We start from the raw sequence: 24112 nt of genomic DNA, 5'->3' as shown, positions 1-24112 counted from the left end.
TCCATTTAGGGCACTGGAACTATGCGTCTCTTGCCGCTTTTCAAGTCCGTACCAGCCTCTTTCCTTTGGGGGCTGTTGAGAAGCGCTCTGCAGCGTTTCTTCTGTTTGTGTAGTATTTTTCATTCCAACATCCATAGGAGGCATATTTCTTGCACTGGCCTACATGAAACCGCATCCTGTTTCCAACAGCATGGCTGACATCCTGCATCGGGAGAAGTGGCTGTATCTCCCAATGTCATCCCCTAAAACATTGAAGCAGCACAGGCCCCCAACACAGCCATTCCCATCTTGCCAGAGAGCGGGAGCGAGAGTGGCCATGTGTCCAGCTCTTTTCCAGCAGCTTGCAGCACATCCAAACTACAGGAAAAGACTTAGACATGCCTCCATTCATCTCCTTGCTCTTTGGCAACATGGAAATGTCCACCTTGTGTGTGGCTGCACTGCTTAAGGTTTGGGAGCAGGAGACCTGGTGGTGCAGTGGTTAAATGCCTGTACTGCAGCCATTCACTCACAAACCACAAGGTTGTGAGTTCAATACTAGCCAGGGGCTCTGGGTCAACTCAGCCTGGCAATCTTTTAAGGTCTCTAAAGAGTACTCAACATAGTAAACTGCTTAGGGAGTGCTTAAGTGCACTGATAAGTGGTACAAAAATGTACTTGCTATTTCAATTGCTATGGGGGAGAATTTCTGGCCAGTGTGTGGTTGGAAGACACTTCTGGTTTTTGCAATAGCCATAACAGTGAAACACAATAGCATGAGTCTGACTTCACACCATCTTAACTCATGAACAGCATGTCAGCTCTTATGTTATCCATTGAACCTACATGAGTAAGAATTCAGGTGTTCTGTGGTCATTCTGGTTCTTAACTTCACTCTGAATGCATTTTGCCTAAAGGATGAGAAGCACAGGGATGCTAGGCAGGACTTAAGAGAGCCAGGCACAGTTAATCCGCCGTGTCAAAGAGCAATATAGCACAACCCTAGGAGTTAGGTTGTGCTAACACTCTGTGTACTTAATGGCCAAGCAAGGTTTTGGCTCATGTCCCTCCCACCTGCGACACTGTACACAACACCACACTTGCTCTCATTTAATTTAGTGGGATTCACTTTCAAGTAAACCCAGAGCTGCTCTGGTACTGTGTTGTTTGTAGCTATTTGGGGGCATTTTGATTTGAATCCTAATTTAGACATTCTTATGGCATCCCCAACTCCTTTGATTCATTTTCACATCTACACAAGCAACTTATTCCAGCAGTAGTGTTTTTAAAAAAGGAAAATGGGAAAGCAAGTCTAGCTTTCTTCTATATTAGTAATTTATTTGCACAAATGATCAGATATAAAGTATCACTGAGGTAGACTTGAGTCTATCTTAACCTAGGGGTAATGATTAGTGAGTTACACTAGGCTGAAAACTGCAAAGGGAATGTATCTGGAGAACTCCCTCCCCTCTCGCCAGCCTCCGGCACCCACTTCTAACACAAATAAAGTGAAACTCAGTAAGACATTTCACCAATTGTTGAAGAAACATTATTTATATACTTTTTTAAAAAATAAAAAGGAATCCACAGAAAATGCTTACATTCTCCTTATCCTACTTCTTTTCTCACAAATGTGTTATCATTTGTTGGAGCTGCTCACCAGCACTGGGCCACACACGGCGATGGTCTGGATGGATGGTTCCCAATCCAAGTGCCAGGCTAGGCATGCTGGTGTTGTTATAAAGGACAATCATGAGTGCTGGTGCAACACATGTTGTTACAGACATTTTGCTAGTGGGCACTGGCACTGTGTGCACCATCTGCTTAGTGTCTATGCTTAATTATGGCCACTGGCTTATTTCAGAAGAGTTGCTTCCCCAATATCTGGGTGGTTGGCAACCTCTGATTACAGCGCTCCTGGCCACATGCTACTCAGTCATATTCAGAAGCCAGATGATTGGCACAGCTTTTGCCAACAAAAAGGTGTTCTGCAATAGGTAGGGCTCTGCCATTCTATATTATGAAGGAGGAGTGTAGTCTCTCATGAATATGAGGGATGGTCTCTGTGCCTCAAGGCATGGACCAACAGTATATAAATTGTCATTCCTTAAGGGAAATGCTTCTCTTATTTATGACTGATAACCCCAGATGTCCACAAGCATATATTTGCTGCCTCAGACTAAGACAAGTGCTTGTTCGGAGCTGCAAAGATTGCTTCTTTCCACTGGGTCTGTAGTTGGGTTTTCATATGCCAAGCATTCATGCTACAGCTGGGGACAGAAGACCAGAGATATCCACAGCTTTAACTACATAAAATCAAGTGCAGCTACTGCCTCAAGAAGCTATCATGCCTGCTTTGCTGTGTTCCACAAACCTCAGGGGTTAAGGAGTCAGATTTTAAGCCTGTGTGGTGCATTTGATGCTCACTGCCCCACATGCCAAGGAACATTCCCAAACATTCACGTGCGGCATTCATCTCCCCCAAAGCAACCTCTCCTTTTCCTCATAATATCTATATAGCAAGGGACTAGAAGAAATATGCATAGCATGTCCAGGATCAGCCAGGGCCCTCCCCCAAGGGCTAGTCTTGCTTGCATCTGTTGGCTTTTTTAGCTTCAGTGAAAGACATAATAGCCAACGTTGCATTATCTATATTCTGAGCCTGGACATCAGAAGAAGGCTGCTGTTAAGTATCCCGTGGGGCCCACCATCTCCTCCATGCTGTCTCTTTTGTCCTAAGGTGTCTGCAGCATGGAATACTTTTGACGGAATGCTTCGAAGAAAGAGAACACTCCCCTCTTGCGTGCAGGGCCCCCGCTCCCATTCTTTTGCAGAGAGTGCCCTGTGGCAGGAAAAGGGCACACTGGTGAGTCTACTGACACTGTCCTTTTCATTTTCAGGATGGAGCGTGAGCCAATTTTTGGTTTCATCCGTGATGTTGAAGCCACTAAGCACTTCTGATACTGAACCTATCAAAAAAACAACAAGGAAACCATGTTAAATTTCCAGTGCACAGCCAGCTAAATTTAGAGAATCTTGCTATTTGTTTAGAGTCCTGGAGTTCTTAGAAGGAAGGGTACCAAAAATAGATCCTTCCCTGAATAACACCAAAGTTTTCCAAAATGCAACACAAAAAACCAAGACTCTGAACAAGGATGAAACTTTCTAGACACCCCACAGAAAGCATGTGGTGGACTGTCTTTACTTGGTCCAGGGCATCCTAACAAAGAATGAATCTGTTGTAAACATTACAATAGTCACTGTATCTTGACCTTTCCTGGTGTAAGCCTTTTCTGCCTGCCCTGTAGCTTTGTCAAGAATGGGGCAATTTATTTAACCCTATATGAGAAAAATCACTGATACCATCAGTAAGTAGAGTATGTGCATGATAATCTATTCATCAGGCACTTTGAAATTACTGAGCACTAGGACTTTGGCTGTCCAATGGGAAATGGAACCTTTACCACTCTGGAATTCAAAATGTGTTATTTCTCATACATAAATGTTCTATATCATCTGGCTCCAGAGGGAGAGAGGCAGGCCAGCTCCATCGGGCCTAGCCCAAAGTTAGTTGAAGAGCCCTCCCTCCAGTCCATCTGCCATGGCCATGGCCTCAGAGGAAGAGACAAACTAATGAACTTGATCCCTTCCGCACCACCATTCTCTTATCCTTTTGTGTCATGTCTTTTTAAACTGTCAACCTGAGGGCAGGGAACTGTCTTTTTTTTTTCTTGTAAGCCGCTCTGAGAACCTTATTGGCTGAAAAGCAGGGTATAAATACTCCAAATAAATAAATAAATATCAGATCAAGAACAAATTTGAGGTAGGTAGAAGACAAAGCATCTTTTGAAATCCTGCCCAGGACTCAGTCAGCATCTCAGTACTTACCATGCATGCAGCTTGAACTGCTTCTGAGATGATGACGGCATCTGGTTCGCACCAAAATGCTGTACACTGGAAACGTTGCTGCCCCATGTCAGTGATGAGGGCAAATGTGTGAGCATCTTTCCCAATCCCAATAAAAGTCACGTAGCGGACTTGGCATTGCCAAATGCAGGTGTCCTCCTCTTCCTCCTCTTTCTTCACCAAGTCCTTGAAGAAACCAATAAGGAATCCAATCAGATTAGATTAAGGATGCATCCAGGTGAGTACTCTTACATTTCACTTCACTTCAGCCCAGATACTAACTTTTGTGTGTTCCCAATAAATAGGCTCTTCTACATCCCAGAATTGCAGTCATTTTTTAAAAGAAAAAGTTTGTTTTCCAAACCAAATGCCAAGCTTGAGGTATTTCACGTTCTAATAAATCTGACATGGTGGCAAAAGGAGCTCAGACAGGATCAGAAAATTAAGCATTTTAAGTTACCTTAATTTCAGAGGGAGAGAAGAAAGATTGTGGATACCTCAGTGTTTAACTCACATTGCAGGGCTATCAATGTTTACCCAGAATTGGGAAACCTTATGTTCAGAGAGGCTTACTTTCAACAAAACATGTAAAGGAATGAAGCAAACCTCCAACAAAATTCTATTCAGGGTTACTCAGAAATAGTTCCATTAAGTGAAATGGAATTGGATTACCATGGATTGAGTTTGGGGTTTGCAGCCCTAGTTTTTGTAATATAATAACTTCTAAATCCCATGATTTCAGTGAAAGAGATTAATAAACTGCTCAATTCCTTTATAAAAATTAATGGAGACTTTAACTTTAGAGTGCTTTGAAATTAATGGGCTTTAGGGTGCTTAGGAGAGCACAGGAAGAGGGAGCAGAGGTTGTGAATGGTGGAAGGATGGTTCTTTTCCATTCTGACATTGAATCCCAATATGGTGGGAACTGGGGAGTCCTTTGCACAAACCCCACCCCACCAGGGTGACAGGATGTCATAACCGGAGAGGAGGACAAGACAGCACAAAATGTAAGATATTCAAGAAAAATGTAGGGCATTACAAAATTAAAACTAAAACAAAACAAACAAGCTTCATTTATATACCGCTTCATTCTGCCTAAGCAATGTATAAGCAGTTTATAACTGTAAGCTAATTTGCCCCCGACAATCTGGGTACTCATTTTAGCGACCTCGGAAGGATGCAAGCCTGAGTCAAGCTTGAGCCCTTTTGCTGGTCTTGAACTCGCAACCTTGTGGTTTTGAGTGAGTGGCTGCAATACAGGCATTCCCAGGGGTGGACTGCATGGAAGAAGGCGCTCCTGTAAGTAATCTGGACCCAAGACATGTAGGCTTTAAAGGTTATAACCAACACCTTGTACCACGCCCGGAAACTAATTGGCAGCCAGTGGAGAGATTTTAAGATTGGTTTTATATGGTCGGCTTTGGATTTACTGGCAACCAGTCTGGCTGTCATATTTTGCACTAGTTCCGAACTTGACACAAGGGTAGCCCCATGTAGAGCGCATTGCAGAAGTCAAGTCAAGAGTTACTAGCACGTGAACCATCGTTTCAAGGTCCTCTGGCTCCAGGTAGGGTCGCAGCTGGCATATCAGCCAAAGCTGATAGCAAACACTCCTGGCCATCACATCTATCTGTGCTGACAACTGGAGGGACAAGTCCAGGAGCACCCCCAAGCTGCAAACATGTCCTTTAGGGGAAGTGTGACCCCATCCAGGACTGGTTCACATATTTCCATACCCAGATTAGGAGCCCCTATAGCGAGTACCTCTGTCTTGTCAGGATTCAGCTTAAATTTGTCCATTACCACTTTAAGACATTCATTCAGATGAGAGATGCCATCCTTAGTCACTGCAGCAGTCCAAGACATGGAGAAACATATCTGGGTGTCATCAGGGTACTGATAACACCCCGCCCCATGTCTCCGGATGATCTCACCCAGCGGCTTCATGTAAATATTAAATAGCATAGGAGACAGAATGGCGCCCTGATGGACACCAGATTTTAGCTCCCTTTTAGAGGGGCAACTGTCTCCCAGCATCACCATCTAGAATCTGCCTGAGAGATGGGAACAGAACCACTGCAATGAAGTGCCCCCAATTCCCAATTCTCCCAAGTGTTCCAGAAGGATACCATGTTTGATGGTATTGAAGGCTGCTGAAAGGTCCAAAAGCACTAACAGGGTCACACTTCCCGTCGATGCCCAGACTTAACATGCATTGGTATTGGAATACTTTTGTCCTTTCTTTCTTCCCAAATCATCCCCCATACTCCCAATCCCTACTTTCTCCACATGGACTACTTTAAATGCTGCTGCTCTCCCCCTGTCCTTTGCCCCAATTTTAACAGAAGTGACAAATAGCTACTTCACAAGGCTCAAAAACAATTTAACTACATACCACTCTGTCATCTATCTATCATGATTATACTGTAATTGCAAGAATATTCACTCACTCACTCATTGATAAATGTTTGTTTGTTTCCTTTACATACTACCCTTCTTCCAATTAACTCAAGACAGAGTAAATAACTATCATCCACCCTTCTCAGCCACACTGACACAATAACCAGCTAGACAGGCCTCGATTTACCAAGTTAAAAGGTGGTCATGTTAGTCAACAGTATCTAGAGCAGAAGGTGATGATTAAATGCTTTTAAATGTGGAAAGGAGTGTTTGGACAGGCACATAAGCCCAGCAAATTGTAAAACAAGGTTGGATTGCAGAATATCTCTAGTTGAGAGATGAACTAGAAAGTGAAAGACTGTGTCCAGTATCATTGGATTTGCAGCCTGCATGTGCAGATCTAAGAAAACCTCTAACTACAGAGTGCCAAAGCATGTGGCAATTTTCAGCTCTTGGCATTCACAGCTTGACCCTACACAGCCAAACACCAGAAGGTATCTCTCACTTTGAATTAGCTCCCTGTTCAGCCTCTCTTTCTCTGCTAATCCAAATATAAGGCAGGCCACACAGCAGATGTAGTACCCCAGACAGGAGGGCAGCATTCAGTCATTTGGTGAGAGAAGAAGTTGCTGATATCACCAATGTTATGATAAGCCTTACCTCAGTCTGGTCTGCTTGCATCACAGAGTCTGAAATACTGATGACTGATGGAGCCCACTGCTCACGCTCCTGGCTGCTCATCAGGTCTTCAATAGCATTGTTCAGCACATCCATCCCTAATGTGGTGAGACAAGAAAGAAATCGACATGACAAGTCACTGCTGAACCAGAGATGTGGGCTTCTCAAGAACCAGGCTTTGGATTATAGAAGCAGACAAGTTACTTTTACTAGTGAAAAAGAGCAACTCCAGGAACAAGGAGCTAAGTGGGAGAATGAGATGCCATGTGATATTAGGGAGAAAGGTGGCAGAAGATCCCAATACCAGCCATATTCAAAGTAATATCTAGCCTGTCCTTGTCAAAAGACAATATTGAGATGCTTCAGGGATGCTTGTATCACTACAGTTTCCCACTCCTTGCATGAAATGGCCTTTAAAGAGCTGCAGAACATGGAAACTCTCTTTATACTACAATAACAATGGAGCATCTGCTGAAATTCATAGTGAACTAGTTACTACTATAGTAACTAGTACTCCTCCTCCCCATTATACGGCAGATGTGTACATAGGCTGTGTCTTTTTATTAAAAATGAAATCGGGCAAATAGATTGCAGAAGCACTGGGAAAGATATCATTAATCCTTCACTCATAGATATTTTCTATACCTCAAGCTACTTTCTCACCTAGGGGCTGAGGGGAGATAAGGGAAGTTTCTCAAATCCTGGCTTTGTTCCAGGTCAAATGAGCTGAAAGATGTCTCACAGTTCCCTGGCAAAGATGGGAAGGTTGACTCATTAGAAGGAGTGCACCCAGAGGAAACAAGGCAGTCCTGCAGGAACCCAAAAGAGGATACACCTTTGCACCTCTTTTGTACAGATTCCTATAAACATCAAAATCAGGCAACAAATCTACTAATCTATCCTGCTGAGCACAGAGCAGTTTATCACACACAAACATAGGTTACAGAATTCAATGAGAGCTACGTACCCATGGCTTTGGTCACTGGTAAGCTGCCGATATACAAAACTTCAAATTTCTGGACAGACTCTCCCACAGCATCCAGAATGTCAACTGCCACGAACAAAGGACAATGAGCACAGCCTCTCCACTCTATTGTTCAGTCAATAAATCCCAAGTTATTAGAGAAGAAAACGTTCTGAAACATGGCAACTGGAAGGAGCTAGCCACCTTCAAGCCTGATCCTAAGGCAAGTCCCAGTGAATTCAGGATAAAGATTGCCACATCACCGCATTTTTCATCAGGAAACTGAGGTGCAAGTTTCTGTAGGGGCTACCAAACTGTGCACCAAAGGCCATATTCATCAAGAGTGCAAGCAAGACCATGCTGGTTGTTTTTCCCATGTTTGAAAGTCAACACAATGTGGCAGTGAAGCTGCCTTTCCCAGAAGGCCAAAACGATGGAGGCTTCTGTCTGGGGCTCACCACTTTTGTGCTTCTCTGGTGATATAAGTGGCTAGAAATAGTGCTTTGCCATTCAGTGCTCCCCCATCTTTGTGGTTTCTACTCACTTCTTGAATGATTATGAAAGTAAGCTTGCATAATTGTTGCTGACATGCATCTGGGATGGACAGAGTGGCTTCCCATAGCTTTATGGTGTGGACAAATTTAAGAGGGAATCTCTGTCCCTAGCTGAATGAGAGGGTGTGCTATAAATGTAGCCTTGGGAAGGTCATGTGGACTCCATCCAAACCGCCCCCCCTCACCTCAGGAGATATGCTCTGTGTATTTTCTGCTCATCTCATCAGGAGGCAGAAAAACCTGCTTTTACTGTATATACTCATGTGTAAGTCTAGAAATTTTAGTCAAAAAACTGACCCCCAAAATCTGGGTCGACTTACCCAGGGGTCAATGTAAATACTGTTAAATAACTCTTTTTTTTTTTTAAAAAGAACCATCCCCTGATGAAAGGCAAGAACATAATCTGGGAGCACTGGTCCCCCTCTGCTCTCTCATCTATCCAGCTTTTAGTATGAGCACAAAGTATCTGCTGGAATTTTTAAAAGTTGTTTGGCATTGTTTTCCTTAATTTCATCCTTCAGATCCTTTGCTACATGCCCCTAAGTTTTGCCCTTGACTTATCCTCAGGTCACATCAAATTCTATAATTTTGGCCACAAAACTTGCCCTCAATTTATACATGGGGTCGACTTATAGTTGAGTATATATGGTAGTTTTACTGTAATAAATGTAGCTTTTTGATTTTTCACACATACGACACAGTTTACTTCTGAATATGCAGAGGGATTCTTTATATCAGAACTCAGGAATAATTTCCTGAAGAGAGGATAAAAGCATGCTTGCACTGGAGTGCAGGAAATGTATAATTGGTACCTTGCCGAGATAAGGCATCTGGAGTGAGAGGTTCAAGAGTAACAGATCGACTGACGCAATTACTTGCCACTGTTCGCTCAGCCATGATCTGCAAGACAGAAAAAAGATATTACAGATTGGGAGCTACTATCTAAAGTTGAGACGCTGGGAAACCTCTTCCAAAATGGGAACCCAGGAGAGGACAAAGTTAATTGCCAAGAATGTATAGATTCTTTTCTGATCCTCAATACTATAGCTAAAAATAAAGAAAGGCCCCTTGCTTTAATAAATGTAGCCTGGTCCTAAGTCTGTTTACTGAGAAGTGCCGCTTAGTTGAACAGGATGTACTAACCAAACAAGCATGCATAGGACTAAAATTTTCTTTGTAGCTTTGACCCTCCACAGCAATGACTAGAAATCTAGTTCTGATGAATTCCATGTAGAGTGCATAGTACAAAGGAATTATTTCTGACCATTAGACAACCTGGATAAAACTCCACTGGCTCTCTCCTCACAAAATGGTGCTGAGAACTCCTGAGCCTGCACTGTGGGGCCTAGGCACTCTTCTTTCTTCACGTGTGCATGCACATAAAGGGACTGTGCCACAAGTCAGGAGGGGTACCTTGGAGCACATTTCATGCAGGGCTTTGGCAATGGCCTTGGCAGGCACATTGCAGTGGAAGACATGGCACTTCAGCATACACGTGTCCTTGTCACTGGCAACGAAAGCAAAATCCCTGCAAGGAGAGGAGAGCCCAGTGAGCAAGGGCAGGGCTCCAAGTGCTTGTCCTGGCTGCAGAATGAAAGGGGGTGCTTACCTGTCCCTTGGTCAAGCACAGCATGTAGGGAAAGAAGAAATGTGGATTAATGCTGGGTCCCCAAACAAGCAACCCCACTGAGGGTCTGGGGCTGAGTAGTAATGTCTTTTAATAAGAGAAGCAAGGGTCCTTGTGGAAAGGAGTAGAGGAACCTTATGGGAAGAAGAAAATGGCACTACAACTGTCCCTCTGTCACCACTAGAATGTTGCATTCCACAGTGCTTTGGTGCAATGCCTGGATTTGGAAGTTGCCCTTGGAGTTAAATTCCAGCCAGGCATCCCCTCTTCTCCCCTCCCAAAGCAAAGGCCATAACTTACCTGCCATTGTTGCAGCCCACACCCCAGACACGGATATTGATGATGGGCTGGCTGTGGATGAGGCTGTGGTCTAAAGGGTCCACCAGGCTCATGGTGTCTTTCTTCAGGATCATGACCATGTTTTGCCCCTGTAAAAGGAGACTCAAGGACTGTAACTGAACCCCAGTGTGTGAATGAAGGAGGGGAAGAACCTGCATGTGCCTCTCCCAACAAGAGTTACAATAAAATAGGGAGGAATTGGAATGAGGTCATCCACAGTAATACCAAAGACTACTACAGATGCTGTGGTACTGCCCTGTTTTTCTCCCATTCCAGACTAAGAAAACTGTTCAAGATTTGTTGCTTCTGACTTATGGTGACCCTAAGGCGAACCTATGTAGGGATTTCATTGCAAGTTTCTTTAGAGGGGGTCTGCCATTGCCATCCTGAGGCTAAGAGTGTGTGACTTGCCCAATGTCATCCAGTGGGTTTCTATGGCTGAGCCAGAATTTAAGCCCTGATCCCCGAGTGTCCTAATCGAATGCTCAAACCACTACACCACACTACCCCTCATAATTAATAATTACCGTGCATTGACAGGATACATCTCAAATCCATAGATGCTTACTCCAGGATAGCAGAAATGGATCAGTCATGCCTTCTTAATCACCAATAATGACAAATGTATCATTTTTCTATACTGGAAAGATATGCAGCCTAAGAACCCATTAACAAACAACCCATTTTTGCTCAGCAAATATGAACACATCACATAGTGTAGATATTACATAAAATAATACGCTTTCCAAAATCTATGACATACCTAAACTGGATGCTACACTTAACTGAATGCAAAGTTATTTTGTTTTTGACATTCCATAAACAAAAAACAAAACCTAAAAAAAATTGGCCTACCACTATCTCCTCTTCCTTCTGTGTACCTGAGTTGAAGCTGAGGGGAAAATGGAAACAAAACAGTGTCTGGGGGTGCTCAGGAATGCAAGGGTTACTTTCGGCAAAGGGGCTGCTGTAAGTCAATGGTGGAGGACAACTGTCAGGTTATGAGAAAATTTCCTCCCCTGGGCTCTGATGCCTTTGACACTCACCTCACCCCATCTGTCAGCGGGTTCCCAATTGTCACACTTGTTCTGAGAGAGTTGTTGGATGCAATTATTCACTGCAATGCTACTTTTGCCAGGAGCCAGGTCTTCCTCAGGGATCTCCACCCAGCCTAATGAACGCACAACAAAGCACTGGCAACAGAGACAAACAGGGGAGGTCACTGCAAAGCATATGTCAAGTTTCCCCAGCTCTCATTCAGCTGTACAGCCCTGCCCATTCACTGCTGTTAGTGAATGTCTGGCCTAACAGGGAAAACAGAAACAGCCTTTCCCTGTCTGATTCTCAGCCATACTATACCTAAGGTCAGATGATACAAATCCATACCTCGCCAACACTCTGAGTAGTTCTCTTTGAAATTCTACCCTGTGCCTGCCACTACAAAAACGAACCAGTTAACTATTCTTGTTTTTGATTAAGATGTACGTATACTATCATCTGCCAGTTCAATGTCACAAAAGAGCCTCCATACTTGTTTGTACCATTGTGTGCCCTTCAAGATGTAGAGGGAGGCCAGTGTTGAAGGAAGAGGAGGAGGAGAGGCTAGTCTTCCTTCCACTTCATAAATTTATAGGTTGTATGGCCTCTTGGAAGAATGGCCAAAAAACTCTATTTGCCATATCAGTTAGTTATGTCACTTCCAGTCTCTAAATACGTACCCATACAATAAAGAAATTTCTCTTCATTCGGGTGGGAATTTAAACATGCCAGTTTGGGGTAATTTTATATGAGGCAGAACTAGAAAGGAGAGAAGTACAGTATCTGCAGGGGATCAGCTGACAAAGGTTGTTGTTGTTGTTGATGTATGTCTTCAAGTCATTTTCAACTTAAGGGGGCCCAAATGTGAACCTATCACGGGGTTTTCCGAGGCTGAGAATGTGTGATTTGCTCAAGGTCACCCAGTGGGTTTGCATGGAACCTTGATTTCCAAAGTTGTAGTCCATTTAAGCCCTGGTCTCCAGAACCAGAGTCCAATGCTCAAACCACTATGCCATGCTGCCAAGGATAAACTAGTAAAAAGAATATTGATGGAAAAATTGCAATCCTACATACTCCCATGTAAGAGTAAGTTCCATTGCAATCAATAGCCTTCTTTCTGAGTAGCAAAACATAGCATTGCATTACAAGTCCTACGGGGAGAGAATTTCCAACCTTCTAAAGAAAAGCCTGGCATTTACACAGGGCATTCACAGGGAGCAATCTTCTATAGCTGCCTCCCTGAAATGGTCCTACCTATGCTGAATTCATCTTCCCCACTCCACCGCTCCTGCTTCTCCAAGTTTCTAAAATAAGTGCTCTCCATTTTTGCCACATTGGCTGACTGTACCTTGGAACCAGGCTCCTTGATGGTTTGATGATGCTCTTCTCCATGCCAGGTCAATGACGTGCTGTAACAGGAAAACAAACACAGCAGGAATGTGGAGATTCTGTTTATCCACACACCGAATCCCAGGAAAAAACAGAATGGCAACTGTGGATCTTGCTAGTGTCTCAGCTTTCTGGCACATCATCAAGTTTAATCTATAGTGATTCCCATTTGACATAGCCAAAAATGGACCTACTGTAACCATGAAGACTTATTAGGCCTACTATCATCTTCAGAGGGAGGTCTTGTTCTTCATGCCACATTCTGCAGGCTTCCAACTAGGCAGCAGAACTCAAAGCTTCTCTGCAATGATTCCCATCTTTAGAGATGACCTGCCTTCTGCAGTACATTGAGCACTTGTTGTCAGAAACTTTCGACATTTATTAAAATTTCACTTGATCACCCTGGCATTTCTCAACCATTAACTGATTCAGTTTTATAAACCTGATCTTGTGGTGCCTTGTAACAGTAATATTGTTGTGCTTATTTTAAACTGAATAAATTATATTTTTCCTATTATAAAATGGGAACTGATTTGTAAATATTCTATACAATGATAGTATGGATGAAACTTGCATATATTTCTAAAATGTTTTCTACTTTCTCACAGAATTTGTGTTGTGAAGACAGCAGGAAACAAGAGGGTACAGAAGCAGGACAACATTTCTCAAAATATCTTTACAACTAAAAAAATTTGTCAAGTAGGAACAAAACTGCTTTTATCTGTATTTGCATAGCTCTTTCTTATTTATCACCATAGAAAAACATGACAGGCCCCAGGGCTTATGTAACTTTTAAGTTATATAAAATTAGACATGCCAGGCTTTGTGTCATGTCCCTTGCAGAGAACCCTACCTTCTTCTGGGCAGTGATGCCATGGGGCTTGGGATGGGTCGCTCCCTGGACACATGTCTCATTGTAGCAGTCTGAGAATTCTGAATAAGGACAGAGAAGCAGCTTGTGAGAGTTGTTTCAGTCAGGAAGCTAACACAGCAGGGATAATAACAATGCACATTTAAAACACTCCGCATGAATCGGTAGAGATTGGGGGAATTGTTGTTCTCCTGATGCTCACAGACAAAGGTTGATTCCCCTTCTCCAACCAGTGCACACAACTAGTCCCAGCATAAGAGACAATGAGATATATAGGCCACAGAGGTTAAAAATGTTTCTTTTCCACACTATGCGTGCCAGCAAAAGAGCTATGAAGTACATAGATTTAGAGGCAGCCACTAGCAATAATTCCAAGGGCAAGATAGCATGCTGAAAAACATCTCAGGAGAGTGTGGAAGTATCATCGCTTGAGTAGCACTTTGGAATGGCAGCACACTCAAAGACAACAGAGCTGTTTTACCATAAGTAGCGGAAACACACAGGAGTTTATAAACTGTTAATGGGACATCAGGACAGTTTCTCTTGGTCATAGAGGGTGCATATTACTCCATATGGGATGGCCATAACATAGCATTTGAGCAAATGAATTAGTCAGCCTCCAGGTGAGCATTTCAGAGATAAGGAGAGCTAGGAAGGCAGTTTACTCCCCCTGCCCCTGCATCCCAACACCATTTGTTGACCACAGAAAAAAGAGGAGGCCTTCAGTTAGCTCTTTAGGCAATGCTTTAAAAGCACTAGCTTACCTAGACAAAGGTGGTCCCTTCCAAATTAGGGAGTTTGAGGAAACAGGAGTCTCTAAGGAACATTCCCCTGACACTTGGGGCTCTCCAGGGTAAATAGAAGGATGTATCCCTTAACCATCCCTAAAGTCTTCTTTTATAGCAGCAGCTTATGCTAGCCTTGGCCATTTGCAAATCTGTTGGATCAGGCCTCAGATTAATACAGTATCTGACACACTGCACACAGACCCCATACCAACCCCATACCGAGTCTGAAGTCTAATGGAACTCTTGGGGGGAAATAAAACAGTGCCCGTTGCCAAGTAGCAATTCAAGTTTCCTTTGCCCCTGATAGAGAGCTGGCTGTATTTCATCTAATTCTCAGAACTGGGTGTGACATTGTATCATTTCTAGTTGCTTTGGGAGCAGCCTTGAAGCCCAAGGGAGGAATACTCCCCCCACCCCTCAGTGGTTGCCCACTCAGCCTTAGAAGACAGACCCTATTCTCATGCTGCCTGATATAACCCTAAACATATGTAACTTACTGAAACCCACCCAATTAAATATATTTAGTATGCATTAAAGTCTTTCTGATATGGTAATTTATAGCTGAAATGCCACAGGAACTATAGCAATGATGCTTCACACGATAGTTTGCCCAAACAAGTGGATGAGTTAATACCTCCACCATGCCTTCTGAATATTAGTCTTCACGTTCAGCTTTGAAAATCAAGTATTTCTCTTGCCCAGGAATGCCAAGAACTTATGCAGAAGCTTTTGTGCTGCAAAAGTTGGTGGGTAAGGCTGAGTCCACAGTTGCTATCCCATTATTTCTAATTACAAGGCTCTGCCATTGCCAAAGAGGTATGAGTTTGCATTTATTTATTGTGTTATATATTGTGTTAAGATTTTTAAATCCCAGTGGCTGAAGCTGTGTTGACATCATTAAATGATATCATTTAAGGGAGAAAGCAAGCCCTGGACTGTTGATTTTACTGAGTCCATGGAAAGCATTATTCATTTACAAAAGGCTGTAGAATATTGATACCGTTTCTGGTAAAGCTGCTTCCACACTCTGTCCCTGATCAGAAGTGCAGGATGGGTGTTGCCACTGGGTCATGCCTGTGGGCACATGCCAATAGTAGGTCCCTGAGGAGTCGTGGATTTTCCTCCATCCTGGGGGAAGATCAAGATCTGCTTCCAGATTCTGGTCATTCCAAAGATTATCTAAGGAGAGAAGATACATAAAATGAGGGGAAATATAGGTGCATTACAAACACTGAAGAAAAACTCTATTTTCCTTTCTTTAAGACATCACTTCTATCCATTCTTCTTCCTCTTCTTGGTTTCACTTCGCGAACGAAGATTCAGGAAGGACTCATCCGTGCTTTCTACAAGCGCGTTGATGACGTCAGATGTATCCTTCGAGCCTGTGCAATGGATTTTTATGGTGGAGCGCAGCGTGCACAGAACTGGCACACCCTTTAAACCAGAGGTTCGACTGCTGAGGCCTGGACATGCATGGACAGTGGCAGCGAGGTTCTCGGGTCGTAGGTTTGATTAGTGTTTCCTTCTATCCATAAGATTCCTAATAATATGGCACCTACTTTGTTTCTGGAGAAACTGTACCATTGTTTTAAATACCTTACATACCCAACTATTTTAATAACTAATGGGGAGAAAATCCAAATATTTAACCTGAACAACTTTATTGATTTTGATTTTAGTTTGGCCTACATGCTTAGGCTACTGGGAACAGTAGGTAAACGGTAGGTATGGTTAAAGCCAGATTTTATGTATACTAGCCTGTACTACTGCAGTTAAGATGTTGCCTAATCTTCATGGAATTCTTTTCCACCCCTTCTAAACAATGTTATCTTTAGTTGTCTTATTCAGTTAATCAAGAACTAGTCTCAATTAGAGTAGACCCATTCAATCAATTGCAAATGAACATGTATATAATTTTTTTGTCTGAGGAAAAAAATGGCATGGCTGAAATCTGGGCATTTTTTAACAACTCTTCAGGTGACAATGCCATACAATTCCTCCCTTGAAGTTCTAGTTCTTTGTGAGTTCAGGAAGAAAATGTGACTTTGGGAGGGACAAAAATGTCCCAGTGGCCTAGAGATAAAGTAGATCTCATTCAGCAAAGATCTATAACTTTAATTAGAAAACCCTTACTTGCACTTTCTATCTCTAATTACTTTTTATTCAGTGTAGCACCAAATTATTGATGTGATTGGTTAGTAACCGCTGAGACATTTTTATTCCTGACTTCTTTTCACTTTTCTTTTCCTTCTATAATGACACTGGTATTCTGCCCCTTAAAAAAGAAAAATGAGAAGAAACCATTACAGTATTAAGAACCCTGGCCAACCCAAGGAATAATAATTATGGGGTGATTCACCAAAGCTGTGTCCCTTCTGAACAGGAAGCAGTAAGAAGGAAATGAGCTTTTAATTAAAGCAGAGCTGGCAATTGTGAAGAGTGAAGCGACATCCCATTTTGACAATTTTGCTAGAAAAATAAGATCTGGAAGTGACCAGAAGTTGGCTTTTGCTTACAGCCTTCCCCTCCCAAGGCGAGTAAAGGAATCGGCAAAAGAGTATTACACAACAGAATGTTCCAACTTCATCTTACCATTGTAAACAGATTAAATCTATACCCATATGGCAATATGTAAGAAAATTAGCAAAAGCCTGCAATTCCAGTATTAGATTTGGCAAACAAAACATGAACTAAATTCTCATGGGCAGTTCTGAACTCAAAGTTCTAATGATATAATGCCCTGGGATGCTACTGAGAGCTATATCAGTATCTTCAAACTCCCCTACTCCTTCCCAAAGAAGAAGGCAAGCACTGAGTTCACCCATAATTAATAAATTAAATATACCCTCAGTGATTTTTTTTTTGTTATCAGCAATTATCTGCTTGCTTTTGTACTACTTCTCAGACTAATAAGAACAAAAGATACTCTATCAGGCTGAGGATAAGAGAGAATTCTGGAAAGTACAACTTGTGTGATCAAAACATACATGGAGGAAAAACACCTCCCCTCCATCTGGTTGCAGTGTCTCAGAGCCAGACTTAATTATACAAAGGTGCATGAACCATCTCTCAGTATTTTTCTAACCAACAAAAAATCTATGGAGGTTGTGACTAGAAAGAGAAGAAAGGAGGGAGAGAGAATGAGATCCACAGCCTGTAAGTTTGGGGCATTTTCCCCATTCAAAATTGGTTAAATACTATCCCAGCTAATCAAAGTACTCTTGGGTTACTCTTGTTGCTTTGAATATTGCACTACGCAGCTTTAATGGCTACCTGGCAGTCAAGGCATGTGTTTTGTGTTTTGATGGATTCAGCCTTTGACATACAGAGTCCTTGGTATATACAGTCTGACACATAAACCATATAACTGCCTGGGAATTCCAGTAGTCATTACAGTTGCTGTTCAATGTTTCTGCTTAAGAATCTCACATACAAGTATACTTCAACTCAGAGAACAAATCCAGAATTTGATAATCTTATACGTACTATGGTTGCTTGTGATTCTCATGAGTCTCTGTTCTCTTCTGTTTTGGCATCAAGCTTGTGTTTTTGGCTCAGTCTGTCCATTCTATTTCTTTTTTAAAAGTACTAGAGAGGCTTCATACATCAGAAACAATGCTTCAATCGACCTGGTAAGGCACCCACTAATCCCATGGCTGCTTGGCCCAAGGAGCCATTGGATCCTGGAGATAGTGGAAGAACTACAATGGATAAAAATAGATGCCTACTATTGAAAAACTGAGCTTTGTGCAGGCTGCATGGAATTTTCCTGGACTGTAGTGGTGATTAATGGTTGATGTTAGTTAGATGCTAACAACAGTTAATTAGATGCTATCAGAAGCCTCAAGTCCACTAGAGGATGTGGAATCAGAACTTTCTCAGATATTTTGAAAGAATGTGCTGAAATATGTGAAAACAACCTGTGCAGAGATCTGCCAAAAAGCAGTATTTTTGGCAACCGACCCCAAAATTAATTCATAAGACCTTCTTCTGCCAGGGAACTCTGCCAGACAAGCACTACTGGGCTACATGGATAAAGAGCTCAGCTTGGAATACTGCGTCCAGTTCTCAGCATCACAATTCCATGGCAGGGGTTGGACTCGATTGCCCTCCTGGTATCTTCAGTCTATGATTCTGTGATTTTATCTTTTGAACTGCTCTGGAAATGTTAGCACTGAATTCTACGAAATTAGTTAAAGACATCCTTTAATATTATTATTATTGGAAATAGAAGGGTAAAACCAAAATAAAACCAGAAACATGAAACCAGCTAAGTCTCCAAAGCTCAGTCGGCTGATATTTTCTTCCTTACCATCCTTTATATAAAATCTTATTAGGCTCTTGACAGATTGTAAAAGAATAGCTGCTGCCCACAGAATATTTATTTTGCAGCACACAGTGCTCTCAGAGCTGTACAAACTGCATAATTTGTAGTTAGTATTGTAGTATTGATTCTGACTTATGGTGACCCTATCCTAGGATTTTCTTGGCAAGATTTATTTATTGGAGGCTTGCCATTGCTTTTCTCTAAGGTAGTGAGAGTATGACACTCTAGGTCACCCAGTGGATTTCTATGGCTGATCTCTCAGAATCCTAGTCCAATACTCAAACCACTACACCATGCTGGCTTTCAATCAAATGATGACTGGCTACACCAATAATGGACAATGTAATTTCAGATGGGCAAAGCTAAAGGAGGAAATAATTTAAGAGGTCGATATAGGAAAGTCTCTAAAGATCCTAGGGCAGACAAACCCACTTTCCCTGACTGCCTGCACTCCCAGGACGTGGATATGAAGGCACCAGAGTAAGAAATAAAGCTAAATGTGCAATCTGGTGTTTCTCTGCAGGACATCCAGGAGCAGGGCTGTATTCGTAACTGTATCTGCCCCAGTGAGCACAGCTAAAAATATCCAAAGGTCAGTGTGCCCCTTCTGCTTTATTATCCTGGTGATTCTCTCAGTCTGAAGGGGACAGAAGGTGAATAATCCATCACTTGCAGTTCAATTACATACTGCAAGCCCTGCTATCTGTGCCTGCCAAGCTGCATTCTATTTAATCAGGCCTAGCAATCCTTTGAAGCAGTTCAACCAGCTGCCAGCAGCAGCCCAGCAGTTGCCACTTTTGACACACAGAGATCAAAGCAAAGAGAGTCTGACTCATCTAGATCCTGACACACAGGTATGCATCTCTCTCATACATACACACAGAGAAGAAGAAGAAGAGAGAGAGCACTTTGGTAACTTGGTTTAGGGGTTTAGCAAGAGGCAAAGGGCTGGACTGTTAGATCTTCACGTTGGCATTCTTCAGCTGGTAAGATGAACTTTTGGAGTCAATAGAAAAAGGAAAAAGAAAAGTGAGTGTCAAAATATTTCACTAGAGTCTTCAAACTGGCTCCTTGTTAACTTATGCAGTGTTAGAATGAAGGCTTCTCAACTTTTCTACACCCACATGCAGAATACCTGCCAAGTCATGATAATACTTCATTCATCTGACAAAGTGGATACTAATCCACAAAACCTTATGCCATAATAATATGTTAGTCTTAAAACATAAGGTGCTACAAGACCCTCCAGTCTGTTGCTTTTGCTGCAAGACTCATAGCCTCTTCTCTAGATGTTGTTACAAAAATCCTAGAAAATGGAGGTAGCAGGTTATTCTAAAGAAAAAATGTTCTGATTTTCATTTCTTTAAAACGGAGTCCTTTCCCCAAACCCCTATTCACTGAGAGTTTATTAATCTAGTCAGTGAGCTGAAAGCTCAGTTCAGCCAAAGCTGAGCTCTAGTTTTATACTGTAACCCATAGATGCATCTCAATCAGCTCTGCCATCTGCTCCTGTTTTGTGAGAAACTGCCACAGCTCACAATCTGGCAACACCTTTTGCAAAGGGAAAGGATGTGTTTTGCATTCCTAAAGCATTTGCCTTCTGTTTTGTTTAAAAGTTCTTGCAATCCAGACTGGGAGAGGGGGGAGGTAAGACCAACTATCAAAATCCCAAAAGGGATGAGAGGGAGCAGGAATCCAACCCCACTGTACAACCTAGTTGACTGCCAGACTAAGACCCCTGCTGCCAGAAGACTAATGTCTCTCAGACTAGTAGTGTTCCCCAGACTATTGAGCACCTGCTGCTGCTACTACCATCATTCCACATTATTCACTTCCTACAGGATGGGGTGTGGTGTTTCCCTGTCAAATGGTGATGGCAGTTTGGAATAGGAAATAAAAAAGGTCCCATTGTCATCTGTGACAATTGCCTGCCCTGTTAGATTACCCCAGATGCCATGTCTCTCCCATACTAACATCCAGAAAGTTCTTCAGGCAGTCACAGGATGTGAATGAGCCTCTCTGAACGCCTGGGCCTTCAGTGGCTGCCTGGCCATGCTGAACACTGAAGGTGACCATGTTTGTTGGTAACCTAAAGCCATAAATGCCACTCCATCCCTTCCTGTTCATCTTCTGCTTTCATGGGTGGTATAGCTATATTTTTTTTGGTTAGAGAAGGCATCCCTCTGAGACTGAGAGTCCAGATTTGGAAAATAACTCAGGTCTTGTACAGACTGGTGCAAAGCGCCGGCCTGGGGCCCAATTTTAGGGCTTGGGGGGAGTATGGAGTCCACACGCTCCTGATGAGCCCTACCGCCACGTCTGGGTGCCATTCCTGCGTTCACCCTCATCACCACAGGGGAGTGATGATGACGTATGTGCCGCACAGCGCCATGAATTACGTCATGAGGCCACGCAAGGGAGGTCATGGCCAACCCCCGCAAGCACAAAAAACCTGCGCAGGAGTAGGTTCTTTTTAAGAGCCTCACAAGGCCACCGCGTTGTTGCTGCGGCCTCCATCCAGGGAGAAGGCTGCCCCTTCCCCAAATCTGTACCGCCTCCGTTTCTTGCTTCTATACAACACTAGTGAGGCAAAGTCTGTCCCAACAGATATTAGGCTCCAACTTCCAACAGTAGTTGGTTTTAATAATTGATAAGCCACCTTGAATCTCTGTATTGGGATGGGGGGGAAATAAATGAATAAAACATCACAGACTAATAATATTGGGATCTGACAGTTGCTGGGAAACATTCAGCAATGCTCAGAATTAGTTGTCAAATGTCTAGTGGAGAATGGGTTATTTTCTTTCCTGTCACTACTGCTCTGGTGGAAATTCAGGCTGTAGTCAAATAAGAAAAAATGTCAGGAGATATGGGTGCTGTGTCTTGTTGGAAACAGAAATAGGATGGTTGTTGTTAAAACCTGGGCTATAAAAGCAAATGTCAAGCATAGAACTACCATTTCTGTTTTTCCTACTGCCTGAACACGTCAATTAAATGCGAGAAGAGGGAAAAAAGTCCTAACCTTCTCCCTCCCCACCTCCGCAAACCAATAAACTATTATACTTGTGCCAACTCTGAGAATTTAATCAAGGAATGCAGCTTTCACAGATGGGATTAATCTAGTAATGAACAGGCTACAGCAAAGTGAGTATACAAGCGATAACCCCAGTTCAGCTCATGCCTTCCAACCAGACTAGGACTAGTCTATGCGGAGTGCTGTTATGTAACTTTCTTCGTTTGTATTTGAAACAAACCTGGAAACATTCCTGTACAAAAAGGACGGCAAATGGACATCAAAAAAGCTCGGATATAATGTGGGGGTCTTTGAATAAAATCCTAGTTTTCAAAATATTGCAAATTCAGAGCAATCTTTTGCTATGTGGGTACTATCAGAGCTTCATTATAGCCTTCATCATAGGCTCATCATATATGAAAATGAAAATGCACGTTGGTTATCAAAGACATAGCAGACATGCATCTCTGACATTTTTTTCTTACTGATGCAGCCTGAATTTCCCCGGAGCAGTAGTGACAGAAAAATGAAAATGTATGTGATTCCAAAATAAGAATAAAAACAAAAATGGAGCCTGTTCTCCATACCTACCGACATGCTAACTGAAATTAGAAGGGTTTCATCAAAGATCAAGCCTCTCAATTGTAGCACCCCCCAAGGGAGGTGTTTAATGCCAGGTGTATTTGCCTAGATTTTCCAGTTTATTTTATATCCAATTTTTAACTGTTTTATTGTCCTGCTTGGATTTTATCGTTCAGTAATATACTACAGTTTTTTCTGCTTGTATTTTATTGTGTGTTTTAGTATTCTTAAGTTTAGGTGTCCTGAGGAATTTAACAGCTGGGCAGCACACACATTTTCAAGAGCATATAAACGTCTGATAGAATATGATGTTGTATATGATTCACCCAGTGAGATTGTGTTGGTTTTGCAATCCACACTTACCTTTAAACAAGACATTCAGTCCCCAATAAAAATGTAAAAATCAGACCCCTTTTCATAGCTTGCTCTGTGCGTTGTCATTGTCTTTCTACCCACCCTACTCCTCACGTGTTTCCATCTGCAGGCACCAAAGCTGGCTGAAGAGCAGGGCAAAAACCTATTAATTGAATAAAAAAAACGCAGACAGACAGTTTAACAAGTAGGTAAGCCTGTGGCATGCCCTCCTCCACAGCAAAGGATCTCTAACAGGTTCTCTCTTTCCACAAAAGCACTAAGCCATTTGCAATGGTGTGTGATATCTCAGAATATCTAAGCTCTCTGTCACAGATAGGCAAATCCATGGCAAGTTTATATTCATGTGCTATTAGGAGATAACCCCCTAGAGTTGGGGGGGAGGGCGGGAGCATACTGTAGTTATGGCTCTTACTACCAACTCAAACTCAAATGTGGAGACTTGAAATTTAAATTTTTAAAGCTAAAGTGGGGGGGTGGGGGGGAACTTGATTGTTAGATATGTTTAGGATTAGATTACTACAAACAGACAATTGACATTGTCTGATCTGATCCCTGGAACAAGTATAATTTTACAGACAAAAAAATGCTTTTCAACTTATAAGGAACACAGGTATTTGGCAGAGATATTTTTAGCTATCTCTTTAAGACTGTACAGTATATGGAATATGTATGCAATACCTAAACATACTCTGGATGCTACCTGAGCACACCTTCCAATCTGTGATGTCCTGCAAGCTTTATTAAGAGTAGGTCCAAAATCATGAGAGGCTCATTATGCACAAAAACTCAGATTCTCTTCCCGGATCACTGTCTGGAGACTGTATGGTCATAGGAATACATGAAGCTGGATTTTAATTTGAGGTCCTCGGCACATTGTTGTTGTCATTGTGTATACCATTCAAGCCATTTCTGATTATGGAACCCCATCATGGGGTTTTCTTGGCAAGATAGTTCACAGTGGTTTGCCTCCTCTGCACATCTACAAGGACAAACCTACTAAAACTGGTAGGCTTTGCTTTCTATACAGCTGCTTGTTGGAAGTGTACAGTGATCCAGGCTTATGATTTTAAAAGTCTAATCACATATGTTTTTTTGCTGGGCGGAGTGTGGGGGGACACTTAAATACCATTCCATGAACACCATGTGTAACTTGTGATGCGTGAGCAGACGTGTGTGTGGTGTGTGTGTATGTGTTGCCGTTCCAAGCTATTTTTGACTTATTGGTGACCCTAAGGGGGGACTCGATGCTGGCTCTCTCTAGGTGCGTGTGGTATATTTAAAA

General features: G+C 42.4%; 1 protein-coding gene across 3 annotated transcripts in view; it reads right to left on the bottom strand.

The window, feature by feature from the left end:
• Positions 1–1282: 1282 nt before the first annotated feature.
• Positions 1283–24112, bottom strand: part of APBB3 (amyloid beta precursor protein binding family B member 3) — a 25412-nt gene continuing 2582 nt past the window's right edge. Inside the window, exons 2-13 of one of the 3 annotated variants that reach the window (XM_042463998.1) lie at positions 15534–15712; positions 13728–13807; positions 12834–12894; positions 11494–11640; positions 10409–10536; positions 10091–10096; positions 9895–10009; positions 9294–9381; positions 7931–8014; positions 6946–7061; positions 3868–4071; positions 1284–2948 (exon numbers count right to left, since the gene is read on the bottom strand). In XM_042463998.1, coding sequence (XP_042319932.1) covers positions 2715–2948; positions 3868–4071; positions 6946–7061; positions 7931–8014; positions 9294–9381; positions 9895–10009; positions 10091–10096; positions 10409–10536; positions 11494–11640; positions 12834–12894; positions 13728–13807; positions 15534–15712 — 1442 coding nt within the window. In that variant the 3' untranslated portion in view covers positions 1284–2714. Of the gene's footprint in view, positions 2949–3867; positions 4072–6945; positions 7062–7930; positions 8015–9293; positions 9382–9894; positions 10010–10090; positions 10097–10408; positions 10537–11302; positions 11340–11493; positions 11641–12833; positions 12895–13727; positions 13808–15533; positions 15713–24112 lie in introns of all 3 variants that reach the window. The other 2 variants (XM_042464000.1, XM_042463999.1) reach the window with 2 other exon arrangements.

This window comes from Sceloporus undulatus, chromosome 4, assembly GCF_019175285.1.
Source record: "Sceloporus undulatus isolate JIND9_A2432 ecotype Alabama chromosome 4, SceUnd_v1.1, whole genome shotgun sequence".
Taxonomy (NCBI): Eukaryota; Metazoa; Chordata; class Lepidosauria; order Squamata; family Phrynosomatidae; genus Sceloporus; species Sceloporus undulatus.
Note: the sequence above shows the minus strand (reverse complement) of the source record. Positions and strands in the feature narration are given on the sequence as shown.